The 17,937-nt window shown below is 29.7% G+C and overlaps 1 protein-coding gene and 1 long non-coding RNA gene across 3 annotated transcripts; both read left to right on the top strand.

Moving 5' to 3' along the window:
• Positions 1-269: 269 nt before the first annotated feature.
• LOC132255038 (uncharacterized) lies at positions 270-2,086 on the top strand. Its single transcript, XR_009467600.1, has 2 exons — positions 270-816; positions 1,847-2,086. It is a non-coding gene; the product is annotated as an uncharacterized LOC132255038 (long non-coding RNA).
• Positions 2,087-9,317: 7,231 nt separating this feature from the next.
• On the top strand, positions 9,318-15,938 carry LOC100246193 (uncharacterized). Of its 2 annotated transcripts, XM_002272434.4 has the most exons (7): positions 9,318-9,654; positions 12,386-12,529; positions 13,191-13,258; positions 13,367-13,417; positions 13,540-13,599; positions 13,695-14,159; positions 15,590-15,938. In XM_002272434.4, exons 1-7 carry the CDS (start codon positions 9,531-9,533, stop codon positions 15,626-15,628), a joined length of 951 nt encoding a protein of 316 aa, XP_002272470.1. In that variant the 5' UTR covers positions 9,318-9,530; the 3' UTR covers positions 15,629-15,938. The 2 variants fall into 2 exon arrangements, with proteins under 2 accessions (XP_002272470.1, XP_059598750.1); XM_059742767.1 differs by lacking the exon at positions 15,590-15,938 and having other exon boundaries at positions 13,695-14,305.
• Positions 15,939-17,937: the final 1,999 nt, after the last annotated feature.

Here is a 17,937-nt window from a genome sequence, read left to right as displayed (position 1 = left end):
ATTATTATTTTTAATTAGAAAAATCTTTTTTTTTTTTAGAAATTAATAGGTGGTCATATATTGTTTTACTTTTAAAATTATCTTTTATTCAATGTTCTTTTTTTTTTTTTATTGATTTAGATATTTTTTGTAAATATTTTTTAAAATTTTAGTATAGTGATAAAAAAATTATTATTTTTAATTAGAAAAGTCTTTTTTTTTTTTTAAGAAATTAATAGGTAATCATATATTGTTTTTATTTTAAAATTATCTTTTATTCAATATTATTTTTTTTAGTGATTTAGATGTTTTTTCATTAATAAAAAGTTTTTTTGTTTATCATACCATTTTTTTTAATTAAAATTGTATGTCCTTTTTGGTAATTTATTAATATTAAAAGTGTTTTTATGTTTATACAATATATTATCAAAAACACTTTAGAATCATTTTTTCTGATTATCATAAAAGTGTTTTTCACAGAAACACTATAGCAGAAAACACTTCAAATAAAAACACTTTCACTAGAATCACTATCAAACGGGCTCGTAGTAGTTGAAAATGAAGGAGGGGAAGGAGCAGATGAGATTGTTTTCTGCAAATTACAACACATGGTACTTCTGTGTTTGCCAAACCTCACAAGCTTCAGTTCAGGTGGTTCTATATTCTCATTCCCATCCTTGGAGCATATGGTGGTGGAAGAATGCCCCAAGATGAAAATTTTCTCTTCAGGCCCCATAACTACACCAAGGCTAGAAAGAGTAGAAGTGGCAGATGATGAGTGGCACTGGCAGGATGATCTAAATACCACCATCCATAATTTGTTTATAAGGACGCATGGTATGTACTGATTCAACAATCTTAGTTACAGAGGATGATTTAAGATTTTCTTTACTTGTGGTGAATGATAACAGTATGACTATTAGGGAGGCAACATCAATGTTATTTCATGCACTGAAATCAAATATAAGAGGGCTTTACCTTTCCATTGTCTTCAGATTTTTCATACCTATCCTCGATTTTCTGTTTGTTTTTTCTATATTTAAATGATATATCAATCCCTGATTAAGTTGCCATGCTCCTTGGCAGTGAATAGAGAATTCTATTGCTCTTGCAACTTATTTTATGTGCAATCAAGTCAGGGTATTGCATCTTTTGTTTTAGTATTACATTGAGTTGTTGTGAGACAAGTATTTACATGATGCTAGGCCTGGTAAGATTGCTCAACTAGCAATTCATAGTAAATATGTTATTGTTATACCTATTAGCAACCGTTAAAATGAAAGCTTGTGAACTATTTTCTGAACTATTTATCCTATAATAGAAGGAAATGGTATTGCAGAATGATCTGTTACTGTATTTTGAAAATAAATAAAGCAGTTCTGAAACCACAAAACCATGAATTAGTAATTGGGTTCTGCTAATTGTGAATAGAGTGAAAAAACAGGTGAGGATGGTCACCTGTCGCTAGGATCTTTTGTTATCTTTCTAATGCTAAATGCTTTGTGGTCTTTTGATACTGGGTGTATAAATTCCTCAGATTCCAAGATGCAGTCTGACCTTCTCCATTCCAAGACATATTGATTGCTTGATAACATGATGCTAATTCCCGATCTCATGTGGTAGGGAGGTCAAGATGACTATAGACTTGTGATGACCAAATTCTATTGCTAATACCAATTATTTCAATGTAATATTCATTCTGTTAAGTTATTATCATGTTGAATTGATTACTTCGTTAGTTATAGGCTAATAAATTGATATTTCTAATTCAATCAAATACGATATATACCATTTGCAATCACTAGTAATTGTAATCTCTTTACTTAACCTCGTTAAACGCTCATAATATTTTATTTGCAATTTTCAGGTAACGTTGAAGTTGAAGTTGAGATTCTGGAATTGGGAGCTGGTTCAGCATTATGATCACACCTTGTTTAGTTCTTGGGATGTCACTGTGCTCTTAAAGCTTGCCTTATGGCATTGAGTGGCTGGATTTCTAACCATATTAATGCAGTATGTATCACTCTATCTCAGGCTATTTGTTTATATTTGAAGTTCATGTAGACTTGTTGGATGGTATGAAATTTAGACATCCTACATTGTTCATAGTTGTTGAAATTCCTTCATAGTTGTGGATGGTTACCATTTATGTGGCATAATGAATCTCGACTTGGATCATGTATAAGTCTCTGTTTTTGTACACATAGCTTATATTTGGTTTGGCTTGATCCAATCATGCTTGAGACATAAGAAGGGTATCACAGCATAGATTTAACCTATGTTTGGTTCTTGGAAAATTTAAGGGAAAATACAAGAAAATTAGAACAGAGAAGTAGAATAGAAGGAAATAAAAAATAATTAAAAAATAAATAATTTAAAGTTAATAAATTATTTTTATATATTTTTTTAAACTTATTTTATTTATTTTTCCTCCTCTATATAAATATAAAATAATATAAAATGAATAAGTTTTTAATTAATTTTAATCATATTTAATTTATTTTCATATTTTTCATGGGTAATCAAATATGAGAAAATAATTTTAATTTTTTTCTTTTTTAAGAATAACATATCTTTAACATAAATATCTTTAATTATTTCAAGTATTTATATGTAAGTTTTTTAAAAAAATATATATTTTTATCAGAAAAAATAAGGGTATTTTTGTTAAAATAAGATAAAAAAAATAATGAAAAATTAAATTTTCAAAATTGGGTTTCAACAACCCTTATAATCAAATAACCCTTAAATTGAATTCACTTCATTTTTAAAATTATTTTTGTTGTCAACATATGTTGAGAATTTCTCAATTATTTACAAAGAAAAAATATCAAGAGAAATAACTATTTTATCTCCAAATATATATATTTTTTTTCAAAAAAAATTTGTTGTAGAAAGTGGTCTGATTACGTAGTTAAACCGTTATAAAAATAAACAACAATCTTTCAAAGTTCTAAATCAGATGGTACATTATTATCTATAGTAAAGCTTTATATATCTTAGCCAACATTGATCAATATCTTTGTACCATATTTGACAAAAAAAAAAAAAAAAAATCTCTTTAATTCATTGAGGAAAAGAAGGGTATTATCTTGTGAAGCTTTGAGGTTTATGATTTGTGTGATTTGTATAATGAATTATGACACGCCCCAAAATCCATTCCAAGAGCATAATGGTCATTTCACACCTTAAGCCCAAAGGCTTAAAGTGGAAATAACAGAAACATTCATCTTATAATTGAAAATTACCCAATTACCAAATTCAACAAAAATTCTTAAATATTCAAATCTCAACTTTAATACTAACATATAAATCAAGATACTTTTATCCAAACAAGTTCAAACTTAAACAATATATAATAATAATTAAATTATAATATTTAACAATGTTTAAAAAAAAAAGTTTAAACAAATGTCCTAATAAAGCCAAAATCTCATTGTGGACCCGCATTTTTCACATGCGTCCCCACTCGATCAGCGAGACTCGCTTTTGATTTATTTGTGAAAAATTATTTAGTTTTGGAAAAGTTGGAGCCGTCACCTATTTTATTTTTATTTTAAAGGGAAAATAAAACAAGAAAGAAAAACCCTAAAAAGTGACTCCATAATTTTGGAAAGAAGCATGTCTTTGGGAAACCTGAGTCTAGGTCCGGGGATCAGGTTACTTATTGGGAGGGTACCTCTAGGAGGTAGCACCCCTCTAAGCCCTAAAAGGTCTCTACTGACTAAGTTGAGGGAAACGTGGCAATTAAATGGTTAATCATGGATACTTAAGTGAGCTAGGGTGATTTCAAAAAAATTGCATGCTAAACAAGATAAGAACACAATAAAGGAGAGTTAGGGTGCGTACCTGAACCGCTTCTTGAGCGCTATTATAAAACATCAATGCTTAGTTTAGATGATATATCACACAAAGTGTTTTATCCAAGCAAATCAAGCATATATCAAAACACCCAAGAATCGCATTATGTATGGATATAGTCATCAGTAACATATGTGTCTATAGAATTCTCAAAAATAGGTATGAAGGAGCGTACCTGGATAGCAAGCTAAAATGCCTCTATGGGAAACAAGATTGCTTAATGATAGGTGCATAATGATCTCACGTATCTGGACAATCTTGGCTGCAATCACCCTTTTCTCGTTCTTGTGTGCTTTTCCGCAAAGACCATCCAAGAATCCACCCTCCTAAGACAATTCCACCGAATCCCCTTTTTGCATGCCCCCTCTCACGTATATATATCAGCCTTCAAGACCTAAATTTGTTTCCCCCTAAAAAAGGCGAAATCTCCTATTTTCTCTCTTCTTTTCTCCTTATCCTTTTTTAAATCTTCCAATTCAAAAGCAATCTTCCCAATTTCAAATTCCTCTCCAAAACCTTCCAAGGAGAGTCCCACCTTCCTTAAACTCCAATAGTAAGTTTCCTTGCAAAAACATGAAATTTTTGAAGTTAAATAATTGAATGAATAGATAAGCAAGTAAATAAATTAGGAAACGGTAAAAATAAATAAATAAATAAACAAAAATAAATAATAAATAAATAAATAAGTTAAGGAAAATAATATAAAGAGGAAAATAACCAATAAAAAGTGAATGATAATCATAAAACTAAAACTAAAAAATAAAATAAAATAAAATAAAAATAAACCAATAAACAAAAGCCGAGCCCAAAAGCCATATAGCCATGCAAGTCATACAAGTCACACTAAAAATGTCCAAATGGGCCAAGTGTGCCTAAACGGCCTATGATGAGACTAAGTGGGCCTAGGGTGGTGCCTAATGGGCAAGTGTATCTAAAAGCTATCCTAAAAAAAACAAGAAAAGCCTAAGTCTAAGTTAGGGCTGCCAAGGGTCACAATAAGGGATCAAATAATCCCTCAACCAAAATCTCCGAGGTAACTCAGAAAAAGGTAAGTGGTATGAGTAGCCATGGGCCACCAAGGAATTATTGTGGAGCATTGAAAATGAATTTTAAAGACATGTGCTAAAGGGACAAAATTGAGGGTCTACACTCATCCTAATGGTCACTCCTCACTTGAACTGAGGGTACCCAAAAAAATTGTCAATGGGGAAATGAGTTCAAAGCCCAATAAGAAATATCAATACAGTTTTATGGATCAAATATTTTCAATTATAGTTACAAACAGAATATATAATATACATTCTTTTTCATAAAACTTTTGAGTTCAAACATATTTAAGCATCCAAAACTTTTCTACCAAACATTTCATTGTTAGACAACCATGAATCATATCAAATGATGATAAAAACTAATTGTCATCTAGGTAAATAATAAAACTTTATTTCATGGATAGATAATAAAGTCTAATCTCATCCAAAAACAAAAACAATCTAGATGATAAATACGTCAGAATCTCATGCTAAATTGATAGGATAACAATATTAAAAGATACACCTTCATCCATTGAGATGTTGTACTTGAGTCTTGTCTTCCACGTTTGGAACGAGTATTGTATAGAATCCTCATATCACTCACTAATGGGATGTGAATAATATACAAATTTTTCCTCCTTATTTAGATCGAGGACCATACTCCTTACTTTAAATAAGATAGCTTAATGTACGATGTTAATATGTAGGTCGAAAATTACCAAAATACCCAACATTCATATCTATATTAAAATAATTTCATATCAAATTCAAATTAAAAGAATTCCAAAATATTTGTGCTTTGGTTATCAAACAACAAATGATGCTCAATTAGGTGACACTTTACAAATGGGCGGTTAGTCTCAAATTGTTATTTTTAAGGTGGATGAAATAAAAAAACTACTAGTACTAATAACCTCCAATCAAACTTCTATAAGTTAAGGTCTAAATCAATTACATTGTACACCAAAATGTAAAAGTCAACTATTATATCCCTTTGACAATGACTAAAAAATCAACTATTATATCCCATTGATATGAATCAAATAAACTAAAGTCAAATACTTGACATCATTTATTCAAAACTTACAAAAACATAATATCCGATAAATTTTTTGTTTTAAATAAGAAAAAAAATATTCTAACATATTTTTCATACAAAACTTGTTTGATCCATGCATAGAAACAAAAATAACATTTACACATTTCAAAATAATATATATATATATATATATATTATGAGAAAAATAATCTTGAAAAATCTACTCCTCACCTAACTTAACATTAAAAAAAATAATTGTTACTATTTATCTAAAATTAGAAGTTTGACAATCCTAAAAATTTTTAGATAGTCAAATTAATATTTCTAATTATGAAAGAAAATTTAATTAATCTATTCCTTATTTGAGTAAAATTAATAAATTTCTAATTTATATATTTTTTTTTTCAAATTGATTATAAGAACACATCACTAATTTAATTAAACTATCATTTTATTTCACTTATTGAATTCTATTTTATTTATTACTTAATATACATTATTATTTTTATTATTAAACCAACGACTAACCTAATCTTGTATCCCCATTTTCAATATCTTAAATATATTATAAATATATTATAAATATTTTCTTTATCCTCCCACTTTCTCTTTTTATTTATAATAATGTTACATTCACATGCACAAAGTCCATTTTTTTTTTTTTTTTTTTTTTTTTTTGTAGTTCATGCATTCTTTGCTTTTAGCTATTGATTTCTCTACATAGAGAGTTCCACAGTGACATGATATGAACTATAATTGATTGATATGGCGTAAGTAATAATGAATTAAAAAAAATTAAAAGAAAAACTAGTTTAGTTTGGATATATATCACGTACACACACGACCACAAAACCTATTATTATTATTATTATTATTATTATTATTACACTTTCATCAATCACATAACCCTTTTTTTTTTAATCAATTTCATTACTTAGATCTATTCATTTAAAAATTTGATTTTTCCTTCTTTTTATCAATAAAACAACCTATATTCATAAATTTTCAATATTTTGAACTAAAAGAAAATTATTATTATTATTATATTTTTTTTAGGGTTCAAAACTAATTAATCAATCTAAATAATAATTTAAAGATTAAAATTTTATCGGAAAATCTGTTCTTCAAACTCTAAACCTCCAAATGTTCAATTTTAAGGTGCTCTATGTTCTTCGATCTATCTGATTTTCGATTAATAAGGTTTTCTAAAAAGAGTAGACAAGAAAGAATTAATTATGAAATGACATTTCTACCTTTATTAAAAGTATTTAATTACTTTATTTAAATTACTACTTTGCCCACAAAAATTAATTTGGGGTGTTACAAATTAGTTGAGTTATTATATCTTAGAGTGGGGATAAACTAAGAGATGCCTGGTGCATTGATTCTCAAGTTATCAAAAGGGTTAGAATCTTCTTAAATAGAATGATATTTTCATGTTTCATCCTAATTGTTCTTATTTTTGCTTCTCATTACTTGTACTTTTATTTACCATTTGAAATCCATGCTATAACACTTTATTTTTTAAAACTGTTTTCATAAAACAATAACCAACAATACTTCAAGTTTTTATAAACAATCTTTTGTTTTAAAAAATAAAAAATTATTTTTAAATTGCATAGCCAAATAAGCTCTATAATTTCCAATAGTTCAACTGAAAAATTGGTGAGATATTGGTACCCAGAAGGGTAGGGTAAAATAATATCTAAAATAATCATCAAACCTTCTAAATAACCAACTAAATTAGGATAATGGTGAGAAATTAAGTGAAAGTATCATCTTTTGATGAAATATGGCTAAAAATTAACGTTTCTTTCCGAAAACTAGGTCAACCTTGTTTACTCAATCCAATGTGTTAAGAGTTGGGTTAGAATGCCTAAATGAGTTGACCCAACTCGACTCAATAAATGAGAGAAATAAAGGAAGCGGTTTTTGAGAGTTTCTAAACTATTCAAAACAACCATTATTAAAAAAAAAGTTTAGCCTATGTGGGAATAATCTCACCCTAAAAAATGAGAAGAATACATTTTTTTTTTCTCTCTTTGAAAATAAAGAAAGAATACAATTCTTCTTTATGAAAAAATAACTATTTTCTCTTAATTTTTTTTTCATATGAAAACAAAGATCAAAACTTTTATATGGTGGAAAAGAATAACTTTTGTATTTGTAGTTACATTCATGACTTGTGACAAAAAAAAAGTAGTCAATGAAAAAATCAATAGTACTTCTTGGACATCTCAAAAGGAAACTTGAAAACCTTATTTTGCATCATAATATTTTGTTCATTGTCACTTACTTTCTTATGAATGAACTACTCTTTTCTTAATATAAAAATAAAAATTTTAAAAAATGCATCATCAAAATTGAGGAAAATAATCTACTTTTTATAATGAAAATCCAATAAATAAAAAAAAACAAATTCAACCAATGAAGCTATGAATGCAACAAATTTTGAACAATCTTGACTCTAATAATCTTCATTTCCTAATATAGTTTATTAAGAAATAATTTTTCTATTGAAATTATCAATCACATTTTGTAGTATTTTTTTATTTAAGAATCAAAGTTTTTACCTTTTTAATTTTTGGTTTAATCTTTTATCTTTCGCGCATAGTCTTCCACAATTAAGATGAAGTTTTTCAAAGGCCTAATATAAATTTATTTTCTTGAACTTTTTGTTATCAAGAATGAAACAGTAGTTGAAAATTTTTTTGACTTTTAATATTAAATTTGTAAAATAATTTTATTATGGCAACTCTACGGATAAAATATGTAAAATATTAATAATTTAATATTTTAAAATAATTTTTTTAAATGAGGTGTTTGATAAAATTTTAAAAATATTTTTTAAAATTAATTGAAAAATCACTTTTAGAGTCAATTATAATCTAAGCATTTTTATGAGAAGTATTTCATTTTCTAGTGCTTATATGAAAAATACTTTTATAAGAATTTGAAAAAGATATTTTAATAGTATTTTTTTGACCATATATCACATAATAATGAACACATTTTTAATATTAATAAATTACCATAAAAGACATACAATTTAATTACAAAAACAAAATCTATACCATATAGGAAAAAGTGAAGTATTTGTCTAATTTTATTTTATTTTTATCGTAAAATGCCTTATCATCCTATCATATTCATTTGAATCCTTTGAAACAATTTAAATCATTTAGATAATATTTAAAAATTAAATATTTAGATATTTAATATTCATTTTTTTAAATTAGATTATTTTAAGTTATAATTTAACTAATTTTATTAATATTTAAAAAATTAAATAATAATAAACCAGGTAATATTTAAAAATAAGATATTTACAAATTTTAAAATTTAAATAATAATAAATATCCATACTTTCAAATAAGATTGCATACAAAGAAATTCAAGTTTATCTCTTTCCTATTCATTACAATCTTGACGTAAAGCATAATCTTAATATTTAACGGAAAAATAAAACTAACTCCAGCCAAAGTTATTTGATTTTGGTAAAGTTTCCAAAACAAAACTTCATACTTTCTATACCCACAAGCTCCATATTCATTGCTACACACTTCTCTTCGATTTTCTTTCATTCCAAACACCTCCAAGAAACAAAATCTGGTGGAGAGATGACAGAAAGAAACTCCTGGAATTATAGAAACCCATGTTTGACCATGCACCAACCCTGGGCTTCACTGCTTGTTTATGGTATCAAGCGAATTGAGGGAAGGTCTTGGCCTGCTCCTATTAGAGGTAATCATATTAAACCCTACACTTTCTTTCAGTTATAAACCCTAAAACCATTTTTTTTTCCTTTTTGCGGAGAATAGTAGGAAAATAAAATAAGTAAAATAAGCGTTTAAGGTTTTTTGGGGGTTTGTAACCGAGAAAATTAAGTACAGACTCCGCTGAGTGTGATACAAGTTTCTGGTTAAGTTGTATTGAGGTTTTGATTTCTTGTTTCTTTGTTTGTTTTAGGAAGCCAAACTTGTTTTTCCATGTTTTCTTGGTAATCAAATCGAGAAATAATAGAGTATTAAGGAATAGAATGCTGAGAATTTTTGTTTTTCTTCTGTTCAGTTGGTTAAGACATTTAGGGTTGGAAAGTTATTTTGAAACTCTGATTTTGGTTTTTCTGTTATTTATTTGGGTTCATGATTATGGTCACTTTTTTGTTTTTGTTTTGTTTTGTTTGTTTGTATTTTTTTTTTGTATTTTTTTTTTTAATAATTTTCTACAGCATTTGGACTAATATTAATGTTCAAATACTAAATTTAATGATTCACTCTGCTGTAGATTTTTCAAAATTTTCAACCTAGTTTTACTTTCCAAACAGTTCTTCAAAATTAAATATCATGCCAAACAGCCATACATTCTGATTTCCAACGAATTGTTGAATAGAGAGACCTAGCTTTTGAAAAGGGGCTAAACTATGTTCATTTCAAATTTCCTTCAATTTGATTCAAATCACATGTCAATGCCGTATATGTATTGACTTTTCCTGATGAGAAAACACTAATTACAACCATGGTTAGTTAAGCTAGTTTCTAGAATTTATTTTATCTTGACCAAGTTGAAGAAATTGATTGTCTTCTGATTGGGTTTGCAAGTTCATTATTATCTTTGATGTGACCAAAATGTGGAATGTGTGTGGCTTCTTTCTGTTACTTAGAGGCTTAGATCTTCCATTATCCTTCCTCTGCAATTTCACACTTTGCATTCAGATGGGATTTGCCCTCTGATTTGGGACCCTTGTCTAATGCATGGTGGGTGATTATACTGAGGTTCTTAGCTTGCACTGGAGAGGTTCTTTACCTGGAATGTTGATTACATTGGTAAATTCTTCATTTAATGGTTTTCCTTGAAGTTGTTTGCCTTTTTGTCCTGTTCTCATGCTGCCCGTTTGAGATCCAACACCATCTTTTGTGAGCCATCTTTGGATATTGGTAAAATATCTGATACTGTGTGTATGTGTGTGATAAATGGTGCTATTGGGTTGTGACTTTCAGCCCGGGTAGAATTTGCAGCAGTCAAGAAACAGAAAATTGTCAATTTTCACATCAGCTACAACAGTTTTAAAAGACCTGTTCACTGAATCCTCATATGTGATGCATTAGATGCTAAAATATTTTTGATATTGCAAATATGGGTTAAAGAATTTGGTTAACTTGTAGGTTGCTGATAAATTAAAATTCTGTCTACCATATTTTAAAGGGTTCTCTAAATTTATGCTTTTATTAAAAACCTTGTTTAGCTCACGTGCACACATAAAAGTGACTTCACTTGCTTTTAGCTCAAGAACATTATCTCAAATGGTGTTTTGGCATTGAAGATTTTTAGTAAGGAACTGCATTCTCAGCTATTGGAGGGTCTTGAATCTTTGGACAAGTCAATGAATTCTGTTCTTGAATAATTTTATAAGCTAGATAAGCTAGGTAATAAAATTTTTATTAAAGGAACTAGATCTTGGGAAGCTAAAAATATGTGCTGACCCACAGCAATGACCTGCCACCAGAATATTGGAGTAACATTTTTTCCTGGGATTAGATATAAGAAGACTCAAGAACTTTACTTAAGGTTTTTGATGTAGCGTGTAGACCTTTATGTGAATTTTTAGAAGAGATATTCTGCATTATGAATAGGAGTGAGTACTTCACATGATTGGGGTGAATCTTGATGATGTTTTGTGCAAGTTGAGAATCATTATTTAAAGAGTCTTGAGGTGTACCATACCTCCAGTGGAAATGATTTACTGCAGAATTTTGTGATGGATGTCTTGTGTTTGGTTAGTCTTCACTAGGGTTGAACTCTAAGGCCAGACCCATAATTCTATAAAGAAGCTTTGTAACATTTTAGGAGGGGTAGTTTGCTATTCTGTCCTAGGTTTCCATCACCATTTTTTTGGGTGTGATGTTGGTGGGGCGTAGATGGAATAGGGAATTGTTTTAGGCTTCTTCAAGCAACAAATAATTCCTGCTTTTGGGAAAAGGGGAAAGAAAATTATTGCTAAGGGAGGCATTGAGAAGAGTTGTTAATTTCTTCTAATAGATTACCTTTGAGAAGTTTTGTTTAGTGGGAGCTATTGAAATTGCATAGCAATTCAAAGCTTTGGGCTTGAATCATTCTTTAATTTAACTTTACGTCTTTGGGCGAGGACTTCATGTTAGCATGGATTTTAGAATAATGTAATTGTGTTCGTTCTGGTTTGATTACCATTTGTTGCTAGCATCTATTAAACTCAAGGACGCATTAGGCATATGTTTGAAATTTCATGAAAATTGAAGCTTTTTTCTACAGAGCATTTAAGACCCGAGTTGTTTGTTTAATCTAAGACATATATAACCATCTAAAACATAGAGATGAATTCATTGATTAAATCTTGAAGTGCCTTTAATTTTTTAAACCTGAAAGTTTGAATTCTTGTGTATGTTCTCTGTTCTTGAAAAGAAGGTATGCTGAGTTATAGGATTTCTCTCTTTTGAAGGCCGACTTTGGATTCATGCTGCTAGTAAGGTTCCTGATGAAGCTACAGTTAAAGCGATGGAGGAGTTCTACAAGGAAATATATGCAGTGGATGGGATTTATGATCTCAAGTTCCCAGAAAATTATCCTGTTTCACGACTTCTAGGTATTTATACTTTTGTAACTCTGATATGGCTTGACTTTTCTTTTTTATTTTGTTTTATGCTTTATTTATTTATTTTTATTTTAACCTATTTTGGTAACATTGTCAAGACATTTCATGTATAGATTGGTAATTGTGACTAAACTCTGTGAGGCCTGCCTATTTCCTGCTTTGAATTGAATTTTCAAGGACCTCTTTTGCTTGTTTTTTGGATAAGAAATTCTTCTCGAAAAAGAAAGGGTTATACCAAAAAAAACTGAAAAAAAAAAAAAAGAAATAAAAGAAAATGCAAAAGAAAAGAGAAATTGAGACATTTTTTTTATAAAAATTTTTTGGGCATATTTTTGTTTTCCTCTCAAATCACAATAATTACGGGAGCAAGCATACCAGTAAACCAGTTAACCATGATTTGGAATCTCAATTTATTATGTACTCCAATATGGTGTTACCATATTGGAATCTATGAAACAATGACATACAGGTGTTAACAGTCCAATTTAGATACCTAAAAACGATTGACATGTCTATGGGCACAGCATATAATATATGCATGAAAAAAAAGCTAAGAGGGGTTGCTGCTACATGCCTCGGAACTTTCCTTTGTAATAGAATTCTTAATATATAAATGCTCTAACAGATCTGAATTGTGTCATCTGCGAAATAGGTTGTGTTCAAGTGGTTGGCTGTTCTAAACGTGAAGAACTAGCATGCTGGAAGGAGGTATCTGAAGGGGTGGGCTACTGAACTTTTATTCCATTTCTCTTATCCATGAAACAATGAGATACTATTTCATATTTCCCAGTGCTGTCTGAGTAATTTAGAGCATCTTTTCCACTACAGGTGAGGCTGGAGGCACTAACAGATTTTTGCTGGCTTTGTGAACAGCCGCAGGTATCTATTTTCATACTGATATGCATTTACTATAAATTCCAGAATTACACTTAGTAGCTTACTGTTCTACTTAAGCATTTCTGAAGATGTGGATTGAATTAATTCTTCTCCAATCAATGTAGAAATTATTAGTTCCATTTGAGATGCGAGGCAACCAAGGTGTCTATGACTTGGAAAGGAAGGTAAATATAGAGCAAAGAACTAAAGCCTTTCTCTTTGTCACACATGCATGTGAACTTTGGACTAACTTGTGTAACTGTGTAACACCCCCACACAGATATATGAGGCTGCAGTTAGAGGTCTTGCTCCTGTTGAAAGTCCACTGCCTATAAAGTTCCCGCTTCCAAATCCACGCAATCCTTTTTCCTTGAAGCCAGGATCTATTTTTGCACGATTTCCTGAATCTAAAGCAACTGAAATGGAGAAATCGTCAACTCTCAGTTCAGCCATAGCTGGTGCACAAGCAGCAGCTACGCAATTCTCAAAGAAGGACCAGAGTTCCCACAATGATGCCATCCAGAATAGAAATATAATTAATGCCAAGAGAATAGGTCAATTTGAGAGTAAATCTTGGGAGAACAATAAATCACCAGCTGGAAACTTTAATAAAGGATCTAATAGAGGGACTCAGTTATTTGTTAAACAAGGGCAAAGCAGTTACTCTGAGCATGATGGAAGAATCAGTAGTCACAACCAGCTTCCTCGTGCAGGTTCAAATCAGCATCTGAGGCCTCCTTCTAAGGTATGCAAATCCTGGACTATTACTGTTGGAATTGATTTATGTTCTTCCTTAGAAAGATGAGCTCATTTGATGAACTATGTTGTTTGGACATTTTAATTGTCACTAAATGAAAAATTAATATTATCTTAGAAACATTTGAACCTTAACATGGCTATCCATAAAATAAATCACATCTGAAGCAATTTAGCGAACTCATATCTCATTACAATATCCTACGTCTCATCTGATTCAGTTACAAATCTGTTTTAAGACTGATTCAGATCTAATACTATCAGATACTAGGTCCAAATCTAAGCTTCCTTCATGGCAACATTACCAGTTTTTTTTTCTGTTAAATGGAACAATTTTAAAGTATATCATATGTACCCAATGGATTGTCAGACAGAAAAGGAACTGATTTATGGTCCATGTTGAGCAACCATGGGTTTCGCGTTGGTCATTGGGTCTTAGTTGCACACTTGTTTTTTTTGTTCAGCTATCTCCTTGTGTCCTGAGATCCAGTGAAATAGATGGATCTGATGCTTATAAATAAGCTTCAAGTCTCTTATGGAGGTTGACTACCATGTTCACTCATTTCCCCATTAAAAAAAGTACACATCATTATAAAATTTGGTCCATGCCCTTGAGGACTTGAGTGGTAAGAGGTTGGGGTGGGATGAGGGAGGTTCCATGTTCAGTTCCAGGTAACATGAGGAAAGAAAACAAGAAAAGAAGGTTATCTACACTCACATATATAATATTTGGTCCTTGTTGTGAAGACAAATCTAGTGTCCCAAGTGAGGTTGTATACTTTCAAAACTTGTGGGCTGCAATATGTTACCTTGGGAAGTGGCTTTCTCAGAACATGTTAATTACTCTTATGTGCAATGGACATGGTTGCTTGTTAAAACCAAAATGTTTGTCTTAAAATGGAAGGAAAATGATGCCTCATTTTTTTTTTCTTTTGTGGTGTGTGTGGTTGCTGGGCAGTGGAAAGCCCATGCACACGGTTGTGCTGCTGTATATGACACTGCATTAGTAGGCCTGGCGCATGGCCTTCATTTCATTTGCTTGTGTGGCCTGAGTATAGGCTGGCTACATAGGTCTTATCTCATATTGTACTATGCATTATTTAGACAACAATAAAATGATGAATATGCTGATGGTGCTGATTGTTGCATAAGATTGTGACAACAAAATGTCTCACTCAAAACTATTTTTCTTCTCCTAATTAATTATATTTTTAGTTGAAACAAATAAGAGGAACTTTTTTTTGATAGGAGGGAAGCATAAGAACATTATAATAAATGCTTCACTCACAACCATTTCCACTCTTCTGATCATGTTTTCTGTCAAAGCATATGTTTCTCTGGTAATTCATATCCTGATATCAAATTGCTGGATTATACTATCTATTTTGGATCATGCTAATTCCATCCATAAATTTTCAGATTTTTACTGATGCGATGAGAGAGCTGAGGCTATCATGATCCTTCATTATCGGGGAGGACCTTGTATATTGAACAGTAATACATAGAGCATCGATCTTTATAATTGCACATGAAGATATAAGTGCAGCTCCATGGTTTCTCTTCCTTCCCTTTTAGTTTCTTGTATTAATAGGTCTTTAGTTCTTTCATGGTTCGAGAGCTCTTGTATGATTCTGGTCTCTAGTCTTCCATTTTCTTTTAGTTCTTGTATTAAATCCTGGTTCTAGATCTTTGTATTATTTAGTTGTATTTGTTGCCACTAAAATAATGAATTCAAATTCTCAAGTAGATCAGTGTATTTTATGAAAATATACCAAGGATTTTTTATGGTTCAGGTTGAATCTGAAGTCTTCATGATTTCAGAATTTCATCTCATTTTATATGTGCCAATTATTTGCTTCTTACCAATCCATCATACATATGAAAAGAGAAAGGGGCAGAGCCCAACTCTATAAATGCAATGGATGAACTCAAGAGACCTAAACTCCCCAATTCACCGCTAGAAATGATATCAATTGAAAATTGAAGGATTTTTTTTTAATGATATCAATTGAAAATTGTCTTTAAAATGTAAAACTTAAAATCAATCAAAACAACAAAACTAGTTTCTTCTTAAATAATCCCTTAATGCCATATCCTTACCTTCTCAAGAGACTGATGGTTTTGAATCTCTAATTTGGACATGTATGGTGAAGTTTTCCAGGAATTTAATGCTTCTTTGGGCAATTGGTGCCATAATGTATGTCAGTTCCGGTGTTGGTGTGTTTGGCTTGTGGGAAATGGATTTGGACGGTGAGGTACCGTTAGAAGATTTGACATGCATTAGTATTTACATTGGAAGTGAAGCCAATAAACTAGTGGATGCTTTACCCAAATTCTATCATAATTTATAGTTTTATTATTTATGATACTAAGGCTTCTTAAAGGTACTAACCAGAAGTTAGAATTATTGGTGTGATATTGAAAGGATTGTATTTCTTGGATCATGTTCTACCGAAAGGGCGGGAAAAAAAAAAAGGAAAGATATTAGAAAATGCATGTTACAGTGATTTTAGAAAATAATTAGGAGTTTTTCTGCTCCTAAAGAACTTTTCATGCCAACAAATTTTGGTATTTGAAACCAATTTTTTTTTTTAAACTTTTTAATTTCTTCGAAAGTTTGAAGAAAAATACAAGGGAAATAAAATGGAGAGAAAAAATAGAAAGAAAAAATAAAATAAAAATAGATTTAAAATTAATAAATTATTTTGATATATTACTTCAATTTTTTTTTCTTTATTTAGCTCCTCTATATAAAGATTAAATAATTTAAAATTTTCTTAATAATTTTAATTACATTTGACATTCTTTCCTATTTTTTGTAATAAAACCAAACATGAGAAAACCATATTTTTTTTTTTAGCATTTATTTATTTTTCTTTTCCTAGTACTTTTTGGAGCTTGACATAGCTTAAAAAAAAGGAAAATCTAGGGAGTCTAGAGGGAAAAATAAATAAACTGGTTTCAATTCACTAGAGTTTGAAATACTTGAAATTTATAAAAGGAAAGTGTTTAAAGGATTTTAATGAAGTTTTTGAACTTTCAAATTTCATTAAGTTTAAGTGGAATTTTGGATTTGACTAAAGCAAATTTTATTGACACCCATAAATTATTAACTATATTTCATTCATTCCATTTTCTTGCTTAGATCACAGAAGTTGCTTCTAATGACAGTCTATGATTATTTTTTCCACCTTATAAAACCACACTATCATCTTCTTCTAAAACATGATCATAATCCCTCATCCTCATTGCAATAAAAAGGCCTTTTTTTTTTTTTTTCTAAACCCAACCATTGTTTATGAATTAAACAAGTGTTAATTAAAGTTTATGAGAAAAAAATGAATATAAAATGCGCCTTCATTCATGCTCAATCCATGTCTAGAAAATAATCGACTGATACCTACTTTAAGTAAAAGTAGTTACAAACTTCTTTTCTCCATACAAAACAATACAACAACCATTTGCTTTTTTGATGAGGTATCATGGGGTTCATCAATCAAAATAGAAAAAATAAAGCTTCTAGATCTTTAATAATAGCAATATTGGTGGTTTTAATTGTAGCCGTTGTGGCAATTAATGTCTTTATAAATCTTACTTAGGTGTCAATTTAAGATTTTCAAGTGAATTTGTCAAAAATTTAAGAAAGTTTCATTGTTTGTTAGAATCGTCATATTCATTATGACCATGAAATATAATCATTGTTGCAGAAAAAAAAAAATATATATAATCAATGAATATATTCAAAATAATTTGATATTCATTTCAAG

The sequence above is a fragment of the Vitis vinifera genome, chromosome 14, assembly GCF_030704535.1.
Source record: "Vitis vinifera cultivar Pinot Noir 40024 chromosome 14, ASM3070453v1".
In the NCBI taxonomy this organism is placed as follows: domain Eukaryota; kingdom Viridiplantae; phylum Streptophyta; class Magnoliopsida; order Vitales; family Vitaceae; genus Vitis; species Vitis vinifera.
This window is presented reverse-complemented; position numbering and strand designations above follow the sequence as displayed.

Coding starts and splice junctions, on each gene's coding strand:
- LOC100246193 (XM_059742767.1), top strand. CDS start 9,531: ATGACAGAAAGAAACTCCTGGAATTATAGAAACCCATGTTTGACCATG. Junction 9,655..12,385: donor TTGGCCTGCTCCTATTAGAG/GTAATCATATTA, acceptor TCTCTTTTGAAG/GCCGACTTTGGATTCATGCT. Junction 13,600..13,694: donor TCTATGACTTGGAAAGGAAG/GTAAATATAGAG, acceptor ACCCCCACACAG/ATATATGAGGCTGCAGTTAG.